We start from the raw sequence: 20,320 nt of genomic DNA on the forward strand, positions 1-20,320 counted from the left end.
GTTAGCAATTGGAAATGGAAATAGTTTATATCAGAAGGCAAACATGATCAACTGGAGAATATTTTTTTTTTCAAAGATAGCTTGAAGACTTTGAATGAAAACAAATACATGTTTATTATGGGGAGTGAAAATCAGGAAGCCATTTGTTTTGCACACTGTGTTATATAATAGAAGACTACAGTTTTTTTATTATGTCTCAGCATACAAATTTGATTTCTAAACTTAATGCACCAGAGCAAATACATGTTACCATGTTACATTTGTATCAAATTATTTTTTAAGAAGAGAAATCCACAGGTTAACAGTGAGAAATTGGGAGGGGCAAAAAATGAAGACACTTTTCTCTTTCCCACCAAGACTCAGAATCATAACTCAAACCACTCTGTGAAATAAATCTTTTGTACTTTTTTGTATGAATAGCTGGAAATGCAACAGTTTGAAGTGTAAAAGCATCCTAGCACTCAGCTAAACTTTGCCTCTTCAAGATACATTATTTTTACTTAATTTTTTTACTTAATTGTTTTAGTAATACCACAACACAGCTGCAGATGTACTGTAGCCAGCTATACTTTTGTGTATTACCCAAGGATGCAGTCCAGGTTTAGAATACCAAATTGTGACAGTAGTCTGGGACCTGGCAAGTTGCTGAAATGGACAGTAAATTGTGATTTCTTAACTTGTAGGTGAAAGAGTGTGTTTCAGAAAATCTTGTGCATGCTGTTGTCTTAATACTGTGAAGAAAACAAATCCGTGTCTTTAGTGAATGCCTGCCACCAGGTTAATAACATACATCTTGAGAGGCAGTTATTCTTACATTTGTTCACAGGCTTCCTGTGCCCCCTTTTTTGCTTGTCTGCAGCCTTTAAATATTTTCCTTGGAATTTAACAAATCTAGAATGTTAGCAAGAGTGAGTACGTCTTTCATCATCCCATGTATCACAGCAGTATTATTTTGTCATATTGTTTTCTCATTTATGGTATTCAGTGATTCCTAAGTACCATTATAGTAAGAACAGACTTGATGTTAGTGGGAGGATAGAGTGTTATAGGAATTATATAATAAGATCAGATTTACCAGGAATGCAGTTTGAAATGTCCTTCAGCCTTTCGGCTTTTCTTGTGACTGGACTGTTTGAATTGTCCTTGAGCAATTCTGCTTCTCTTGTGACTGGAACTTTTTATACAAACTGAGTGGTTTGTTTTGTCACTCTTAAGTGAGTTTATTCCTCCTGTGATGTGTTAAAATGCCATCTGCAGTACAAGACTGACTTGAAAAATTGTGGTCAGAAAGTTTCTAGAAGTTGCAATTGCATTTGTGTTGAATAATGAAGAATGTGTGCATAAATCACAACTTCTCATATCTTAGGACAGTGCTGCAGAGCCAGCAGCCTTCTCAAAGCTGGATCCTGTTTTTTGTCCATGTACGCATTTGGCAGTGTTTTTTTCACCTTGTCTCCTTCAGAAGGCTTGTCACTTGAATAGCAGTGCTACAATTATGCTCAGCCTGTAAGTAGAGTGGATCTTTTCGTTTTGAAAACCATTCTCAAACAAAAAGCTTCAGTTAATATTTACATGTGCCACTCCTATTTTGAGATGATTGTACTAGATTTTACAGTATCTCACTAAACCTCATTGTCACAGGTAGGTGAAAAGTGGAAGGGGGGGTGTGATTCTGTCTTTTCAAATCATTAGGTTTACATAACTGAAAAGAGTTCGTGCTTGCCACAAGCTTCCTCTGAGCAAATGCCAATTTCCTACTTCAGCTGCTAGCAGCAGAACCCAAAACAAATCAGGTATCTGGGACCACGATCATGGCAGTGAAGATGAGCTCATACCTGGATAATTCACAGGCAAGTCACTTGTACGCAGAGAGTTGCAACAAAACGCTTTGAACAATTAAGTTTAAAGGAAATTCCTGCAGCAAGCACTATGTGTGTACGTAACGGGGAAGAAGTTTTTCAGTAATATTTTATTTACTGCATCTTGACTTTTCTGGTTACAAAAGCACTCGAGACGGAAGGACGGCAGGGAAGCGGGGCGGTGCCCGCACAGACGGCCCGACCCGCCCACCGTCAGGGCAGCGCCGTGGGCGGGGCCGCGGCGGCCAATGAATGGCGGCCGTGGGAGTTTTTAATTGCGAGGCCGTCACGCCAAGCTTCATCCATCGGATCCTACTGGAGCTCCGTCTCTTCTCCCGCGGTTCGTCTTTCCGATCCTGCCGGGGCTCAGCCTGTCTCTCTGGTCCCGTTGAGCCCCGTCCGTCCGGTCCCTCTGCTCCGCCATGGCCACAAGGGCCACCCGGGTACAGGCGCGAAGGGCTCGGCACAGAGTGGGGTGGACGGGGGTGCGAAGCGGGGTGTCGTCTTGGCCGGGGGGAGGCAGCCGCGCGGCCCTTCTGTGTCCTGCTCCCTCCTTCCCTTTCCCTCCGTTCAGCTCGGAGGGCAGAGAGGGGTGCAGCAGGGCAGCCCTCTGGGTTCCACCGCTCTCCCAAGTCTCTGCTTGGTGGGGAGGGCTGCGGGTGTGCTCGGCTCCCCTTCAGAGCTCAGGTGTGAGGGGAGGCAGCCTTTACCTCAACCTTCAACTTTGAAGTAAAGGACAATTAAAGGCATAAAATTACTTCTATTGCTTTACTTCAAAAAAGACCATTCTTGAACAAAAAGCTACAGAGAAACTACGTGTTTGCCTAACCTCTACATCTGTTTCTTCCACACTAGCCACCTGAGACTGTTTAAATTGTTATTAACATGTTCGTTAAGTTTGTTACTAAAAGCAAAAAGCAGCTAACAGAAATGGATGGACAAAAGCTGAAAATTAACTGCATTCTAAAAACCACAGACAACTTAAACTGGTTACTTGCAAAGGATGCTAAATTTCAAACTGTATTAGCATTTTATAATGATAATTTGTTTTATATACTGTGTTATTGCAATGATAACTTGATCTAATTGTTTGCAGGAGATGCTGAGTTTTAAGTTATGTTAACATATTGTGATCGTAACTTGTGAATATATATTTGAATTTATTAACTTTTAGTTTTCTATAACCAAAAAAAGGGGGGGAATACAGCAGGTAAAACATAATCTAGGTTTGTTAAGCCTTACATTCTTCGTATTAATTCCTTTTCAAATTTTCAAGACAGGTACAGTTGCCAGACATAATTATCAGAAGTGACAGATTGAAAAACATGCAACCAATAACCACTTATAAATCTAAAATGTGTAGTTCAAAAATAGGGACATAATAAAAATTCTAGGTATAAATGGGTGAGTATGAGTGAAGTGGCCACTTCTGTATGAATGAGAGAAGCTGTGTGAACATGTGTGTGTGTGAACAGAGATGCTTCACGTGCCTTGAACAAATTACACTTACATCACAACAATTGTTCTCTAAGGGCCCTTTTCTAGAAATGGAGTTGAATTTCTCCTGGTTGCCAATTACATGCAGGCCCTTGGAGAAGTGAGAGTTGATATTTTACCCAGTTATGGAAAAACCCTCAGGTTAATAAAGTTGTTGTTTATCCCAAATACACATAAACCCTTAAGAAATGAAAGTACAAATTTATGTCAAGCAAATCTCAAGGATTGCAGGTAAAAATTCAAATAAGTATGTTTGTTGAAAGACCAAGGTGACGCAGTGGTCATTGTTAAGGGGGGGTTACAAAGCTTAAAATGTACTGTTATATGTAATATTCTGTACTTCCTAGTAATAATAAAGAAGAGGGGAGATGTAGGAGTCGGGTTACAGGAAGGATACTGGATGAGGCATCCTGGGAAAGAAAGTCCCAAAGTACTCCCACACATGGGCAGTGAAATGCCCTTGGTGGTTGGTCAAGAGAGTCACGTGTTACTTTGAAACCATAATAAAAGAGTGGCGTTTGTTTCGAATAAAGGGATTTGGCTCTGCACCCCAAAGAAGCTAGTCGGGTCTGTGTAAGTTGTTTACTTATTATATTAATAAGCCACAGCTGGACATGTTACCCTTAGCAAAATACAGTTGAACAAAGGACGTTTTGGTCCTCAGCTGTGTGCACCACATAAACCTCAGCTATGAGCAGTGACCTGAAGTCTCAAAACTGCTTACTCCTCTCCCTGATTTGATCTCAAAGCCTTCTAATCCCCCTGCAGATCCCAACAGAGGTAACAGAGAATGTATAGTTATTCTGTATGGGCCAGTATGAATCTGCCACAGAACACACACTGACTACCTTGAAAACCTGTGTTCTGAGGCAAATCTATCAAATAAATCTACTGCTTCTTGCTACAGAACAATCCTGTTCCCAAGATAAAGTTGCAACTGCTTGGTATCACAGCTTTGTTCATTGCCAGCACATATGAAGAGATACTGTCCCCACATATTGCAGATTTTAGCTATGTAACCAATTACTTTCACTTGAAGTTCCAAATCTGCCAGATGGAGATGACACTGAAAGATTAATCCTGAAAGCCTTGGACTTTTTTCTGGGTTTCCCTCTCCCTCTGTGCTTCCCGAGGAGAGCTTCAAATATTGCAGAGGTAGTGTTGAGAATAGGTGTTACTGTAACCTATATCTGGAAAAAGCAACTTTTGTGTCAACTTCTTAAAATGTTTCAAATCTTTTGAGTACTGCAAGAGTTTAGCAACTGAACCCTGTGGAAATAAGTCTTGTCTCCTCTGTGACAGGAGCCTCACACACCCAAACTCGATGTTAAAATGCTTGTCTAATACTGTACGTGACTGTTAGACTGCCATTGAAAGGGGTGGTCCTAGACTATTAGCAGCCTAATATAACTCAGAACTGCTCTGTGATTAAACCACTTGAACTTCAGGCCTGTAGTTCTGAAAGTGTCTCTAAGGATGTATTTCTTCTTTCTTGACTAAACCAAGGCTAGACAGGGTACTCTTGCCTTGGATATAGCCAATACTTAACTCTGACTTACTGCAGGTGGACTCCAAACAATATGTTCTTGCCAAGTACCTGATGGAGTTGTGCATTGTTGACTACGATATGGATCACTTCCCTCCATCCAGGATTGCAGCAGCTGTTTTCTGTTTGCCTCTGAAACTCCTCAATGGATGCGAGTTGGTAAGTTGTACTTGTCAGACCACCTCCTAGTTTGAGTCTCAGTGTACCTGTGCACCAGCTTAAAAGGCCACTCTAGGCCAGGTGCATGCCTCCTCCTTTCCTCATGGTATTTCACCATGTTCCCGTCTCCCTGTCATCCACTACAAGGGGATAGCAGCAGGGCAGTACTTGTTAACCTCCCACTGTGAGACGAGAGAACACAATTACCCAAACCAGACTGAAGACCAAGAACATAGTGTGCTTGGATTATTCTAATAGGTTTGTCTAATAGCTTCCCTGCCTTTCAGTTACCGTTTCTGCAACGCTACATGTTTTACACTGAGGGTGACCTTCTACCAATTATGCAGCATATGGCAAAGAATGTAGTCCTTGTAAATAAGGATGTTGCCACCAGAAGGTAAGAATCTTACAGTGCGGGGTGGGGGGTATGTGTGGTTGAGTGTCAATACACGGTGTGCTGGGGCTGCCTTAGCTGAGCCACTGTTGTCAGACTTGGATAAGACCTGCTCACTTCAGTTGAAAATCTATCTCACTCAAATGGTGTGAGCCAGCTGTAACCCGAGTTTATGTGGTAGAATGGGCTTGGTTCGACCACCAAGTCTTAAGTGAGCTGGAATAGCATTATTTCATGAACAGGGGAAAACATAATCTTATTTCCCTGTAGGCAATCATGAAGAAATATGCCACTTGATACTATCTTGATATAGTATCAATATCAAGATAAACACCTTGGAACAATTGTGCTCTTCTATTATACAGAATCTAGCTGAGCCTCTAGTCAAAAAGTTGGAACTCCATGTGAACTCAAGCAGAATGCTCCTGACTGTATATATAAAGTATCTTACCTGTGTTAAACTTATTAAAGATGTGCTACTATTTGTGAGGTTTTATGGGGGCGGGGGGGGAGGAGAGAGGGAGGAGGAGGGCAGCGCAGTTGGGGCACCTCCCTGGAGGCTGTGACCAGTGCTGTGAGAGCTTGAGTGAGCTCTTGGGCCAGCCCAGGTGGTGTGGCTGGTCCTCCCTGGAGGTGTATAGATGGGAGCATTGGTACAGGCTCTGCTAATGTGTGGCAGAGCGTCTGCCAGATTAGACTCAGAGAGCAGCATAGAGTTGTGTAAGGTGGATGGTCTGTTCAGCCTGGTGGCAGAGCTGAGAGAGGAAGGAGAAAGGCTGGGAAGTATTGGGGACTCTGAGGAGGAGGTCAACTAGTGAAGCTGTACTCTACCTTCCCTAAGACAAACACACCTGCTTTCCAAGGTTGTTGGATCTTGGAACAGGCTGGCCAGAGATGTGGTAGAGTCACCATCTCTTGTACTGTTCAAAAGAAAGTGTGAATATGGTCATGGTTTAATGGTGAACATGATGGCTGTGCCGGGTTGATGGCTGCACTTGATCTTAAAGGTCTCTTTTAACCCTGAAGTCTATGGTTTTAAAGAGTGCAGGTCTATTCACTCGGTATATATTTATGGTAGTATACTTGTGAGTTGTGTTAGTGGCTTACACCTGCTGGCTCTACCTCTAGGAGAACAGTAGGTCAGACAAAAGGATTACTGCGCTTTGCCTGCTGCTCTCAGCTTTACTTTTTTTGCCTTCTCTGCACGTACCACCCACACATTCCCGCGCTGCCCTCAGACCGGGCCCCGCCCCACTGCTCTGCGCAGGCGCGGGGCGCGCGGGCCGCCGGGAGCCGCGAGGTTTGAGTGAGGGCGATGGCTGACGAGTCCTGGAAGTTGGAGCAGGAGCTGGAGCAGGGCAGGGCTCAGGCATGGCCCCAGGGCGGCCACGACATGGGTGTCCTCAAGCTGCTCCGGTCAGTGCTGGCGGGACGGGACGGGACGGGACGGGACGGGACGGGACGGGACGGGGAGCAGCCGGGGGGGGTTGGGATGGCGGGATGCGCAGCGTCTGACCGTTGTCGCTTTTCCCCCGCCGCAGCCTGCGGGACCAGATGAAGCAGCAGCTCATGGAGTACAGCGCGGCCGTTCGTGGCGGTAAGCACGCCCCTCCTCCCAGCGGGATCTTACACTGTCTAATAATGCGACGTGGCTAATATATATGTTTTTAATTATCCTTCAAAAGTGCTCGTTACAATAACGAAATATTTTTCTTGGCTACGCGTTTTACTGAGTTTTCTAGGCGGCTCTTGAGACGTGTTTGAATGCTTACAAAGATGCCGTATGGTTGTCACCCTTTCCCCTCTTTTCTGGATTTGCATTTTAGACTCCTCTGACATGTCATGAGGGTTTTCAGGAATCTGGTCACTGGGGCTGAAGTCTTGCCAAAAGCCTGCCAAAGTGTGTGGCAACAATACTGATTTAAGGTGTTTCAATCATCTGAGGACTTCCAGGGTGGTCTGTCGATTATCTGACTCGGCAAGGAGGGTACCAAGATGGGGTATCATAGAATTACTTGAGTTGAAAGGGACCTTAAAGACCATCTGGTTCCACAGCCTCTGTCATGGACAGAGACACATTCCACCAGACTAGGTTGCTCAGAGCCCCATCCAGCCTGGCCTTCAACACTTCCAGGGATGAGGTAGCCACAGCTTCTCTGGGCAAGCTGTGTCAGTATTTCACCACATTCAAAGTAAGGAAATTCTTCCCTATATCTAGTATAAACTTGCCCTCTTTCAATTTAAAGCCATTCCTTCTTGTACTACGTGCCCTAGTAAAAAGTTTCTCTCCAGCTCTCTTGTAGGCTCCCTTCAGGTACTGGAAGGACTTGGTAAGGTCATCCCAGAGTCTCTCTTCTGCAGGCTGAACAACTCCCATTCTCTCATCCTTTCCTCATAGGAGAGGTGCCCCAGCTCTCAAATCAATTTCATTGCCCTTCTCTGGGCTTGCTCCAACAGATCCATGACCTTATTGTGTTGGGAACCCCAGAGCTGGATGCAGTACTCCGTGTGGAGTCTCACAAGGGCAGTTAAAGGGCCGAATCACTTCCCTTGATCTCCTGGCCGCACTTCTGATGCAGCCCAGGATGTGGCTGGGTACATCGCTTCCTCTGAACCATCCAGCTGCATATACAGAGCAATGCCACAAGCCAGCTCTAGCACATCTAAAAAGTGCTAAATGAAAATATTTTAAAATCTAATTATTTATCTGATACAGCTGATTGATAATATAGTCTCAGTAATAGTAAAAGAGATTATAAAGCTTGGAGATAGAAATAAGAAATAGCTTGCTTGCACAAAAAATGCTGATCCTTTATGCTCTATAGATTGTATGTAAAAGTCTACACTGGGCTTTCTTTAGTGATGTTCTCTTTTGCAGGTGAAACAACTTTCCTCGATCAGGTTGTTGAGGAAAAGCATATTCAAGGGTATGTCACTGGATAACTTTGAACTTTTAATGTATTTTAAAATAAAAAGGAGTAGAGTTAGAAGCTGAGCTTGGAGGTTCTCTTCTAGTTACTCTTTCTTAGTGAATCTCTGGATTAACAATCAGTACATTGCAGCAGTTTGGTGAAAATAATGAAAATGAAGAGAAAATGTGGGGAAGAAATGCTTTACTCAGTCTCCTAATGTAGTTCTTTATGTGATGTGGCTTCTAAATTTGTAGTCCTTCATGTGATTGCTAGAATTCACTAATATAGTCCTACATGCTAAATTACTCCTGGGCTTAATAATTTGTGGTTCACATGAAAAATTCTTAAATTATATATGTAGAAAAAAGTTAAAATGTGACATTACTTTTAAACTTTTTGTTATCTTCACACTGGGTTTGTCTGTCTAGTTGTTTTTGGGTTTTTTTTCCTTCAGTGTCACAGAAGATTTGGAAACAAATAAAGAGGAAATAGAAGTCTCTTTCTGGAACAAGACACTGGCCTTGCAAAGGTAGAATTTTCTTCCCCCTTTATTTGGAGTTTTCCTCCCTGTGTGTGCACACATAAATGCATATATACATAAGTCTCGTTAAAATGGAATTTCAAAGGGGTATGAGGAGGTGGGGAGATTTTAGTACCATCGAACCATAGGAATACAGATGAACATGCTGTAGAGAACCAAAAAAAACCCCTACCAGATGAAATGTGTAAACAGAAATGTTCCCTCACAGTTGTGAGAGTGTGACTGTGTAAATCAGTACGCATATTTCCTGGACGTATTTTATAAATGCATATGAAAAGGTAGAATTTGATAGTGTTAGACATCTCCTGTGTTACATTGCTGTTCATTTGAATTTCCACCTTTGCCCAGCTTCCTTTCTGCACACTCTGGGATTAATCATGTCTGGGTATGTTTGGCAAGAGAGAAAGGAGTTGTCACTCTCACAAATAATCATCAATACTCCTTCCATGTCCTGAGAGTTAAGCTCTGTTATTTAAGTGTGATATTTAAAATGTACTAGTATTTTGTATATATAATTCCCATATGACAGTGGACATAAATGGAATCTTGGAAATTACCTTTTTCTGTTATTTAAATCTGCTTCCTTCAGTTTCCTGCTTCTCTCAATTTCTTATCAGTTCTCATCAGTCATATGTTATTCCTTACACTATGCAGGATCCAGCTTATGGCTGCCCTGAGAAACAAAGTGAATCAAGGTGATAAAGACTCATGGTAAGGTGTTCTTTGGAGTTAGATGGCTAGAAAGGAATGGACTTTGCACATCATATTGTGACACATTTCTAGATTACCTCACTGTACCTCTTTTGAAAGCAAGCTTCCTTCTTCTAGGTTTGACTGAATGATATACTGTCTACCATCTGGTTAGAATCAACATGATCAGACCTCATATACCCACAATGGATTTACATTTGGGCTCTGAATTAACCAACCTTTGATTATAGAGATCTAACTTTTGATTCACCAGTGAAAACTGCTTGTAACTAAGAGAGGTTTTTTTGCCTTTGGGACCTGAGTTACCTGCATTTACAATAGCTGAGAACATATGAGCTTGTAACTGGGCCTTGCCTCTGCTTTGCTGTACTTACTAATTATTCATGTGGGAACAAAGAGACTTTGCAAAAGAACTGAAAGAATAAACATGTTTAAAATTAGCTTTTAATTTCCTACCCAATATTAATGGGTACACACCTATGAAGTGTAATGTGAGAAATTTAATTTCTATCAGAAATGCAGCTGAAGAGATTGCATCTCTGTAATGTCTCTGCCACATGCCAGAATTCAGAACCTTTAATTCATAGCCATTCCCAGGTGGCTAGGGAATGTCTTCCATGCTCTGTGATTTCAAATGTCTTCCATGCTCTGTGATTTCAAAATGTTAAACAGATTTAACCAAAACCTTAGAGAAATTGAGAGGGAAATAAGGGGACTATTTGGCCCCTACAATGATACTTAGTATACTAACTGTAAAAAAGAAAGGGTGCAGACACCTAATATTATTTTGGTGTCAGGACAAACGGGAAATTCTGTATTTAAACCAAATAACCTTGATAAAAACATTTATGATGTTGACTTATATTAGTGGTCTTAAGGTATGCAACTGTGTTTCCTTTCTTAGTCTGATCCTGGAAACAGTGAATCGCATAGTGTTGCTCAGCCGGACAATAATCAAATATCAGCAGGTAAGTGGCAACTGTAGCTTCTGTTACAGTTGTGCAGGCCAACCAACCTCAGCATGGGCAGGAGTGCACTTTGAAAGCAGCAGGACTGCACAAGTTATTTAAAGCTAAGTATGTGGTACAAAGGTTCTTACTGCTATCAAAATTACTGAAATGATTACTTGAAGAGAGTATGTACTAAAGTCTGCTTCTACAGTTGCTCTTAACTGCTTTTGTGGATTGAATTAGTGTCTTTCAACATTTTTTGGAGACAAGAGTCTAGGAAATACTTTTTTTTTCCTTTCAGCTAGCACATGAGAAGAAACAGAAGTTGATTGACATTAAAAGGAAAAGACTCTGTAAGTTTGTTAGCTGTATGGACTTTGTTTTGTATTTGAACATACAGTTCATATTTTGAAGTTGTTCTTATAGCAATATTAATTGATATGTGAAGTAACAAAACTCTCAACACAATTATAAAACTTCTTAAAAGCGTGGGAAGTACTATTGAAATGAACTGATGTGTTGCCTACTTGAACATGAGACTGACATGTTGTAATGAGAGATGCAAGAAAGTACTCAAAACCAACGTGGCAGCATTTTATTATTTGGTGTAAGCTCCCCAGGAAATTACACATCATTTAGTAACTTAAATCAGCCCTACAGCACTTAACAGATTTTTTTTTTGTCAGACTGCACCTTTTTGAGGTGTTTGCGGAATATGGAGGGGATTTACTTATAAAGAACTCTCATAATAGTACATATATATAGTCTTGTAAGAATGGGTCAAATTTAAATGTGAAATCAGTATTCAGAACTTTGTAAGGTAAAAGTGTTTTTTGAATGCTGCTACTGTCATGACCAGATTTGCCACCAGTTTTTAACAGCTATTGTTTGGTTCACACATAAAGAGTTGTGTATATGTTGATAGTAAGGAACAAGCACAATGAAATAACTGTTTTCATATGAAAAATTAACATCCTTGATATCCTTGCAAATAAGGGATGGAATGCTTTGCAGCATTCTTTCAGTGTATGAACTGTCCCTTAACAGGTTTAATCAGTCTAGTTTTTAGCCAGGTTTCCTATAAAAATAGTAATATTCAATGGTCATGTCCATATGTTCCTTGTACAACTTTGGAATTTGATTTCAACCAAATCTAAAAAAGGGGAAATGGTCTTAAAAGTCTATAAAAAGATCTATAAAAGTTGTGGCAGTCGAAAACAGGATATAAGACACATGTTGAAATTGCAGTCCCTATCTGAGAGAAATGCAGACAGCAAACAAGGTACTTTCTGTTCTGCTGACAACTAGGGAACAAATTGATGTAGTTTGATACCAGATAGCCACAGCATGTGTTGCCTCTTATGTGAAAGAAATATCTTGAGGCATATTGGAGGGAAAGGGTGGAGTGGGAAGCTAGGGTTGTTGCAGTGGAAGTTCTTTAGGTGGCTATGAGGAAAAAAGAGTATCTTTAGTTCTACTGCTCACCTAACTACTTCTTAACACTTCATCTTCCTAATGATGGAACAGCACTAAAAAAAGACCAAAGAAGAAAACTACAGCAAATTCAGACTATGAAGAAAAAACAAAAGAAGGAAAAAGGAAATAAGAACCTGGATGAAGCAAAGATGCTTCAGAACTTAGAAAAAGAAAGATTGATGACTACAGTAATTCAAAATGTGTTTCAGGTAATGTGTTATGTCTTTTAGAACCAAGTTTGCAATTTTGCATTACAATCAAGATAATATAGTGTATGGCAAATGTAACTTCAACAACACAAAATTGGGTTTTCTAAAAACTTTATGTAACAGGAGTAAAAGAAAAACTGCACTATGAAAGGAAGACTTTTGTTTCTTTAGAGGCTAAAAACATGAAATGGTCACACACTTCTTTGGAGTAATTATTCACAGAGTTTAGAGACAGTCTATTAATCTATATTTGTTCAAAAGTACAAAAGCTACAAAAATAATGCATATTCTTTTAGAACATCTGTCACAGCAATTGCTGTATTTCCTTGTACTATGAATCTTCTCTGCACCTTACCAAATCAGCTTCCCCCATCTCACAGTTAGGAAAAATAAATAGGTGTTAATGCCCTCTGTGTTTGTGTCACCCACTGAAACCCTCTGAAATGCCTTGGCCTGCAGCCACAGCCTGTCTCCAGATTTTTTCAGCAGCATAGCCTTTGCCCTTTCAGTTCCACATCTGTCAGGTTCTTCTGACTAGTCTGTATCCGTGCAGCTGGCTGGCAGGTTGTCTGGAGTGTGGAGTCATGCAAAGTGAGGAAGAAAACCTCATGATTTGGGGTAGGGTGGAAGGGCCTCAAGCAGAGAAAGAATTTCAAGGACAGAGTGTCACATCTTTTTGGACTGCATGGTATGGCTACTACTATTGTGCATTGATCACACCGTTACATCTCAAATTGAGAATGACAAATTAAACATTTTAGTGGGCTTAAGAGTAGAGTCCTAGAATTATCTCCTGGTTTTGTATTCCTGAAGTTTTCTAAGCCGTACGTAGAGCAAATCTTTGGTTAAATTTGAATTCCCATTTTCAGTCCAAAATGGCAGGGTGAGAATGCTAGTTGTATTATTTTGTGTTTGAGGCAAACTTTATTTCATATTATTAAAAAAAAAAATCCTCTAATTTTCTGTGTTTAAACTAGGGGTAGTGTGCAAGTACCTCTAGGAAATTAAAAGCTTTGCTTTTTTTTGGCTGTGTATTGACAATAGGATCTAAACCAATACTTCCTTTTTTCCGCTTTCCCCTCATTCTTCCTACTTCAAACCCTGTTGAGGATTTCAAGGACTTTAAAATTAAAAATTAAAAAACAGGCTTTCTTTGAGTTATTTTATTGGGCTTGTTTTAATTAATAAATCTTCCTTTTTTACAGAATATCATAATTGGAAGCGGAGTTAACTGGGCAGAAGATCCGTCTTTAAAGGCAATTGTTCTACAGCTTGAAAAAAATGTCCATCTTCCATGAGTCAGGAGAAATGGTATTTAATTTTATTTGCATTGTAATATATTAATTAATATTAATTAATTAATATATTTTAATTTTTAACACACATCAATAATTTTTCAGTTTAACCTTTCAGAAAGTTGTTTTTCTCTCTAGAGACTCAGAATGTGTCCACGCAACTCTGTGAAGTGAAATTAAATTTCTGACACACAACAGATGTTTGAATGGGTAATGCAACTGATGAAATGAAACTACCTGAAGACCCGCTTCATAGCTGTCCTGTCCGAAAACTTCATCTCTCTCTGAAAGACAGCAATAATGCAAGAAAGATGAATAATCTATGTATTTCAAGTAAAAGTGGACTTAAACCAAGGCTTTCCTGGGGATGAGTGGGCTGCAGAGCTCGGGCATGGTACTTGACTCTGCTCTGTCCCAGTGGAAAACCCAAGATGGAAATACTTTTTAGCAAGCTTCTACAACTGGGATTTTTTTGCTATTAAAGCACTTCGTATAATTTGAAACAGCAGAATTTTTATACTCTTAGTTCTTCTAACAGCCACTTGTGTCTGAAGTGGTGACTTCATGCTATCGACCGTGCAGCTAAGCAGTGTTTTATCTACATATTTTCACCAGCATTTGCTTTCTTTTTTTGTTTATATGATGTTCAAATGAAATTGAAGCTTAGGGTGTATAGCATGTTTCGAGACATGTACTGTCTCTTTTTTTATCTTAGGCTATATTGTCATTTTTAACTTGGTGATTAACTAGGAATTTTTTTAGGTGGGCTTTGATCGGATAATAAGAATAAAACGCTGATTTGACTCAAAAGGCTTGATTCCGTGTGGGTATTTTTCACTGGTAAGGCTGAGGCGGAGTGTTTGGTTGCGCAGCCCCGCCTGCCGCAGGCGTTCCCCCGGTGTGGGCGGGGCCGGGCGCTGCCCACCGAGCTCCTCGCCATGGGCAGCAAGATGGCGGCCGCCACCAGGGCGGTGCAGGTAAGGGCGGCCTCGGGACAGCGGAGGGGTGAGGCAGCCGGAGCCTTGGCTCGTGTGGCGGGGCTCTTTTCGCCTGGTGCCGCCGCCGAGGAGGAGACCTGAGGCGGTCGTGGCTTGAGGACACGCCGCCGGAGCGGCCGGTGTCCTTGGGGAGAGGCGTGCGGTGTCGCCCACGGGTGTCGCAGGTGCTGTGATAGCAGAGGGTGCGGCGCTGGCCGGCAGCTCCTTCCCAGGCTGTCCCTCTGCAAGGTGAAAACATTTTGTACAGACAGAACGTACAGGTCGGGATTCCGTCTGCTAGAGCTTTATGGAACCACAGGATGGTGTGGGTTGGAAGGGGCCTTAAAGGTCACCTCGTTCCAGCCCCCCTGCTGTAGGCAGGGACACCTTCCACTATCCCAGGTTTCTCAAAGGTCTGTGCAGTCTGGCCTTGGACACTTCCAGGGATGGGCCAGCCAGAGCTTCTTGGGCAACCTGTGGCCGTGCCTCACCACCCTCACAGTAAAGAATTTCTCCATTATATCTAGTATAAATCTGCCTTCTGTGGGTTGTAAGGTCCCCCCGGAGCTTTCTTTTTTTCCAGGCTGAACAACCCCAGGTCTCTCATAGAGACCTCTCCTCGTACAAGAGGTGCTCCAGTCCTCTGTTCTTTGGGGACCCCAGAGTTGGGCGCAGCACTCCAGGTGGGATCTCACCAGAGCAGATTGCATTATGATTGCATTTATGCAACAGCAGTGGCTGTTTCTGCACACACTGATGTTGCTGTGAGAAAAGGAAAATAACACCTGTAAGTGGTCTGGACATCAGAGTGCAGAAATACCTTTAAAAGTGAAATTTACTGGAGTAAACTTAGATCTTTAAGAAGCAGTAAGTGTATCAGAGTAGTAGTGCAAAGAGCAGCAGTATAGTGTGGTTTTTTAATACATTGTACATTCCATTTTATTATTTTGAAGGTAACTGGCTTCTAGAAATATATTTTGTGCTTCTTGTTTCTCCTACTACCTTGCTTCATTCTAGGTAGTCAAGCCACATACTCCATTAATTAAGTTCCCTGACAGAAAAAGTGGTCCCAGGCCTAAAAGTAAGTATTTCATGCATGGATACAGCTTGTGCCACATTTCTTTACATGGACTGTTTTATATAGGAACAAGCACACAATTTTTCTCTTTCAACTATCTAACTCAACTGATTTGGAGCAGGATTTTTGAAACATGCTTGGTTTAGTTTGAAGACAACTCTTTGTCTCTTTACAGACTCTGTACAAATCTATGTACACACATAATGCATGCATGTCTTTATTGCTTGATCAAGACAGATTCACAAAGGTTTCCAGTGCTGCTTTTCTACTTTTATATATATAAAAGTCACATTTTTCCAAATACTAACATGTACCTGAAGTAACTGTGCCCAAGTCAGTTTGAAGCAGCTTTAGATATTCAGTGATATTTGCAGAAATGATGTTGCATTTTCCTCATCTTTTCTTAGTTGAAGTGTGCAATGTCTGCCGTATTTTCAAAACATGATTATAGCTGGGAGAGCCATCCCTCTCTACATTTTAGAAATATTTCCTCATGTTACTAATTAATGCTGAGGAAAAAAATAATTTCATTGCAATCTTTGCCATTAACTTTTATACCTGTATCTATGTTGATATTTATGGTATTCCCAATACTGTTATATTTAAACCTCAGATTTATATTAGCAATATGTTGTTTTAGTAGTCCTTTGGGATCAACAAAGCATCTGAAATGAAAGTAGGAGAGGTCTTAATATTGACTGGTGACGCCTGATACTTGGTAGTCATTCTACACGTGACTAACAAAATTTGATATGGTGCCGTTTTTTAATATTAAAGATGGGTACAACACTGCATTGCATGTTATAGTCTGCTGTTGTGGTTGTAAGCTTATCTTTTTGTAAGCTTCCACCTCTTTTTCACTTGTCTGTCTTTACAGTTGTCATAAATGAAAAGTGATCTTAGTTGGCTTAGTTATCTCTCTACATAATTGCTCACAAACATACATTATAGTACCTTATGCTTTTTCTCCAAGTATAGCTTCCCAGTGAAAAAGCCATTGCTAGGGTATATGCTGATGTATCTTCTGTTTCTACATCAGTGTTTCTGCCACTCAAATACGCTTTATTTTACAGTCAGAATTTTTAGATTCTGCACTCGATGCATTTAACAGCAATAAAACCAGGTTGTGAGAATAAGAGTGACTTAATTCTAAGATTTTCAAGAACTGGTATCTCTTATTGGTTGCTTATTAATTTTACAGACCGGTAGTATTTCTGTAAATTTTGCGATCTGGATTTCAGTACAGGAATCTCTACAACCACATGTGCCATCTCTCCATGCTTCAAAAGCACAAGAGTCTATAGGAGGCAGATCACCAGCATTTCAAAATATTTCGCCTGTTAGTAGAGTACAAGGTACACCAGACACTTCTGAATTAGCAAGAACCTTACCTCAGAAATACAGAAGGAAACAAATGTCAGATGAAGAGATTGAATACATTCAAGTAAGTTTTCTTCTTTAACTTATTTCTACACCTCCTTCTATGGTGTTACATTCTAATTATTGGGAAGTGTACTTCTCTGATCTTTCATGGCTTTGATGCACAATACCCAAACTACTAATTCTTAAAACAGAAGATACCCAACTCTCACTGATTAGTAGCTTGTGGTATTGCTGAGCAGAGAGATGTGGACTTAGAACAGACATGCAGGTAAGCTAGCAACAGTCATAGCCTATGTTAATCACCATCACTACCTGCTTTGTAACAGCTGTTTAATATGTAATTTGACTGTGCTGGACATGAGCACAGGAGTCTGTTCTTAGAGCAGCAAAGGTAATCAAAGTCCAAAATATTTCTCAAACTAGTTTTCTAAGTTCCATGTTAGTAAATGAGCTTGTATTTCTGGTAGCAAAAAATTTTATTAAATTTGATATAAGTATTTTCTACAATATTTGCAAATATGGCATTGTACATGAAAGGCAAGAAAAGCCTGCTTCTTCTGTAAGAATTCTTAGTTGTATATACTGAATGCACAAAATATACAGAATTTGTGAAGTGACTGTGAGTTTGAAATGAAAAGATGCTTGCAAAGCTTTGTTAAATGATAAGGACACGTACAGCATAATGATGTTAGTAGAGGAAATCAGTTTTCCTGAAAGTACATGGGTAGGCTGCATCAATGTAGTAGAAATAAAATCAGTATTTCTAATAATAATACACTTCTTGACCTCTAGCATAAAGTTTCTTAACAGTGAGTTAAGTTGTAAAATAATTTGTTTGGGAAGATAATGACCTGAATAATTTTCTAGTTTCTCATAAAGGTTGTAATGGCTCACCTTGGCTTTTTTTTTTACTTTGCACTTTGGAATGTGGGCAGTGAGAGTAATTTTAAAACTTGTGTTCACTACCATTGTGTTTGTTGGACCTTTCTAGGGTAAGACTCAGTTCTCTTCAGGGAGGGAGAAGTGGAAGCAGCTGTAACTGTGGTTTGCACGTGTTAATTTTTGTTTTATTCTCCTTTGAAAAAAATTGAACTGTTATTGGCAGATGCTGATATTTGATACTCTGTTCATGTTCTTATACAGATAAAAAAATCAATGTTTTAATCAGAAATTAAAACTAGAGCTCTGTTAGTCTACAGTAGTGCAAAAGAGGATTTGATCTCAGTTTTACATTCAATAGAATTGAAATTTAACTGTATGATTTTCTTTTACAGCGTGGAGGTCCAGAATAAGTGTAGAAGATAGTTTGCTGGCCACTGCTGAAGAATGAAGTACTATATTCACAATAAAGGCATTTCCTTAATATTAAAAATTATTGTATACTAATAGCTTTAATAAAAACCCATATGATGGGTGACAAGGTTGATACAACACATAAGATACCAGTTTGTGACTGAGAAGGATTTTCTGTTGGTGGGTAACTAGCAATTGAATATATATGATGTCTGCACAATTAAAATATTTTTTTAATTAGCCATTTGCAAAGTCAACAATTTAGCAGTCATTTTATTTTTCTACCGGTTGAGATCACAAAATGACAGAATGGATAAGATTGGAAGGGACCACAGTGGGTCATCTGGTCCAACCTCCCTGCCCAAGCAAGGTCATCCCAGAGCACATGGCACAGGATTGTGCGCAGGTGGTTTTTGAATATCTGCAGTGAGGGAGACTCCACAACTTCTCTGGGCAATCTGTTCCGTGTGCAGTCACTCACACAATAAAGAAGTTCTTCCTTGTATTCAGGTGGAACTTCTGCACATCAGTTTCTTGCCTGTCACTGCTTATCTTATTGCTCAGCACCACCAAGAAGAGCCTGGATCCATCCTCTTAACACCTTCCCTTCAAATACTTGCATACTTTGATGAAGTCCCCTCTCAGTCCTCTCTTCTCAAGGCTGAACAAGCCCAGTTCCCTCAGCCTTTCCTCACAAGAGAGATGCTCCAGTTTCCCTCATCACCTTTGTAGCCCTCCTCTGGACCTGCTTCAGGAGCTCCATGTCTCTCTTTTTCTGAGGAGCCCAGAACTGGACACAGCACTCCAGGTGAAGCCTCACCAGGGCTGAGTAGAGGGGTAGGATCAGCTCACTCGACCTGCTAGCAATGCTCTTCCTAAAGCACTCCAGGATACCATTGGCCTTCCTGGCCATAAGGCCTCACTGCTGGCTCATGGACAGCTTGTTGCCCACCAGGACCCTCAGGTCCTTCTCCACAGAGCTGCTTCCCACCAGGTTGGCTCTCAGCCTGTGCTGGTGCAGGGGGTTATTCCTCCCCAGGTGCAGGACTTGCACTTGCCCTTGTTGACTTTCAGACAGTTCTTCTCTGCCCATCTCTCCAACCTGTTGAGGCCCTTCTGAAGGGCAGCACAGCCCTTTGGGGTACTGGCCACTCCTCCCAGCTTTGTGTCATCAGTGAACTTGCTGAGGAGGCATCTGTCCCTTCATCCAAGTCATGGGTAAACAATACTGGGTCCAGTGTTGAACCTTGGGGGACACCACTAGTGACAGGCCTCACTGATTGTGATCGCCTGGGATCTGCTGTCCACCTCACTGTCCACTCATCCGGCCCAAACTTCCTGAGTTTGCCTATGAGGGTGTTGTGAGAGACAGTGTCCAAGTGCTGAAGTTGAGGTAGACAATACCCACTGCTGTCCCCTCATCCATCTAGGTAGAGAGTGCTTCATCACAGAAAGCAATCAGGTTGGTCAAGCATGACTTTAGTGTGCCCATGCTGACTAATCCTGATCACTTTCTTGTCCTCCATGTAGATACAGACGGCCTCCAGAATGAGCCTCACCTTTCCAGAGATTGAGGTGAGGCTGACTTACCAGGATGATTCACTGGGAATGATTTTACAGGCAGGAAAGGGACACTGATGTACTCTCGGAGGTGATGGCTGTTCTTCACAGAGTAACTTAGTAAAGAACAGCAAAGCTTAGGCAGGTAGGGAAATTAATTTTCAAATGAGAAATTTCTCAGTAAGTATTTACCTCTGATAGCTACTGAATGGTAGTTTTAAGAACTATATTGTAAATAATTGCTCATAAGGAAGATGTTTTAATAGTATAATTAAGATTCTCCAGTAAAATCTAATAAAGTGGCTGAGAGCACTCCTTCTAAACAATAATAATGGGTTTATTGCATAACGAAAGTTCTCTCTCTATGCAGAGAGTATGCGGAGTTTTCTCCGAAAGCAGACCTGAGACTGGGATCAAAACAGAAGCACCTTCTGGGACAACCTCTCGACTGTTCCAGCAGACGTACAGTGACAAGCCCAG

General features: G+C 41.1%; 3 protein-coding genes across 4 annotated transcripts; all 3 read left to right on the forward strand.

The window, feature by feature from the left end:
• Positions 1-62: 62 nt before the first annotated feature.
• Positions 63-6,661, forward strand: CCNB1 (cyclin B1). Its single transcript, XM_017808279.1, has 4 exons — positions 63-2,302; positions 4,921-5,061; positions 5,349-5,458; positions 5,726-6,661. Exons 1-4 carry the CDS (start codon positions 2,282-2,284, stop codon positions 5,733-5,735), a joined length of 282 nt encoding a protein of 93 aa, XP_017663768.1. The 5' UTR covers positions 63-2,281; the 3' UTR covers positions 5,736-6,661.
• Positions 6,662-6,730: 69 nt separating this feature from the next.
• CENPH (centromere protein H) lies at positions 6,731-14,353 on the forward strand. Of its 2 annotated transcripts, none has more exons than XM_017808067.1 (10): positions 6,731-6,871; positions 6,997-7,052; positions 8,334-8,382; positions 8,822-8,896; positions 9,563-9,619; positions 10,524-10,587; positions 10,871-10,922; positions 12,097-12,254; positions 13,460-13,565; positions 13,672-14,353. In XM_017808067.1, exons 1-9 carry the CDS (start codon positions 6,771-6,773, stop codon positions 13,550-13,552), a joined length of 705 nt encoding a protein of 234 aa, XP_017663556.1. In that variant the 5' UTR covers positions 6,731-6,770; the 3' UTR covers positions 13,553-13,565; positions 13,672-14,353. The 2 variants fall into 2 exon arrangements, with proteins under 2 accessions (XP_017663556.1, XP_017663555.1); XM_017808066.1 differs by having other exon boundaries at positions 13,688-14,353.
• An 89-nt stretch (positions 14,354-14,442) lies between these two features.
• On the forward strand, positions 14,443-18,520 carry MRPS36 (mitochondrial ribosomal protein S36). Its single transcript, XM_017808353.1, has 4 exons — positions 14,443-14,526; positions 15,544-15,607; positions 16,846-17,048; positions 18,262-18,520. Exons 1-4 carry the CDS (start codon positions 14,488-14,490, stop codon positions 18,277-18,279), a joined length of 324 nt encoding a protein of 107 aa, XP_017663842.1. The 5' UTR covers positions 14,443-14,487; the 3' UTR covers positions 18,280-18,520.
• The last annotated feature ends 1,800 nt before the right edge of the window (positions 18,521-20,320 follow it).

The sequence above is a fragment of the Lepidothrix coronata genome, unplaced genomic scaffold, assembly GCF_001604755.1.
Source record: "Lepidothrix coronata isolate B3197 unplaced genomic scaffold, Lepidothrix_coronata-1.0 Scaffold22, whole genome shotgun sequence".
Classification (NCBI taxonomy): domain Eukaryota; kingdom Metazoa; phylum Chordata; class Aves; order Passeriformes; family Pipridae; genus Lepidothrix; species Lepidothrix coronata.

Coding starts and splice junctions, on each gene's coding strand:
- CCNB1 (XM_017808279.1), top strand. CDS start 2,282: ATGGCCACAAGGGCCACCCGG. Junction 2,303..4,920: donor TGGCCACAAGGGCCACCCGG/GTACAGGCGCGA, acceptor GACTTACTGCAG/GTGGACTCCAAACAATATGT. Junction 5,062..5,348: donor TCCTCAATGGATGCGAGTTG/GTAAGTTGTACT, acceptor CCTGCCTTTCAG/TTACCGTTTCTGCAACGCTA.
- CENPH (XM_017808067.1), top strand. CDS start 6,771: ATGGCTGACGAGTCCTGGAAGTTGGAGCAGGAGCTGGAGCAGGGCAGG. Junction 9,620..10,523: donor CAAGGTGATAAAGACTCATG/GTAAGGTGTTCT, acceptor TTCCTTTCTTAG/TCTGATCCTGGAAACAGTGA. Junction 10,588..10,870: donor CAATAATCAAATATCAGCAG/GTAAGTGGCAAC, acceptor TTTTCCTTTCAG/CTAGCACATGAGAAGAAACA.
- MRPS36 (XM_017808353.1), top strand. CDS start 14,488: ATGGGCAGCAAGATGGCGGCCGCCACCAGGGCGGTGCAG. Junction 14,527..15,543: donor CCGCCACCAGGGCGGTGCAG/GTAAGGGCGGCC, acceptor GCTTCATTCTAG/GTAGTCAAGCCACATACTCC. Junction 15,608..16,845: donor AAGTGGTCCCAGGCCTAAAA/GTAAGTATTTCA, acceptor TCTGGATTTCAG/TACAGGAATCTCTACAACCA.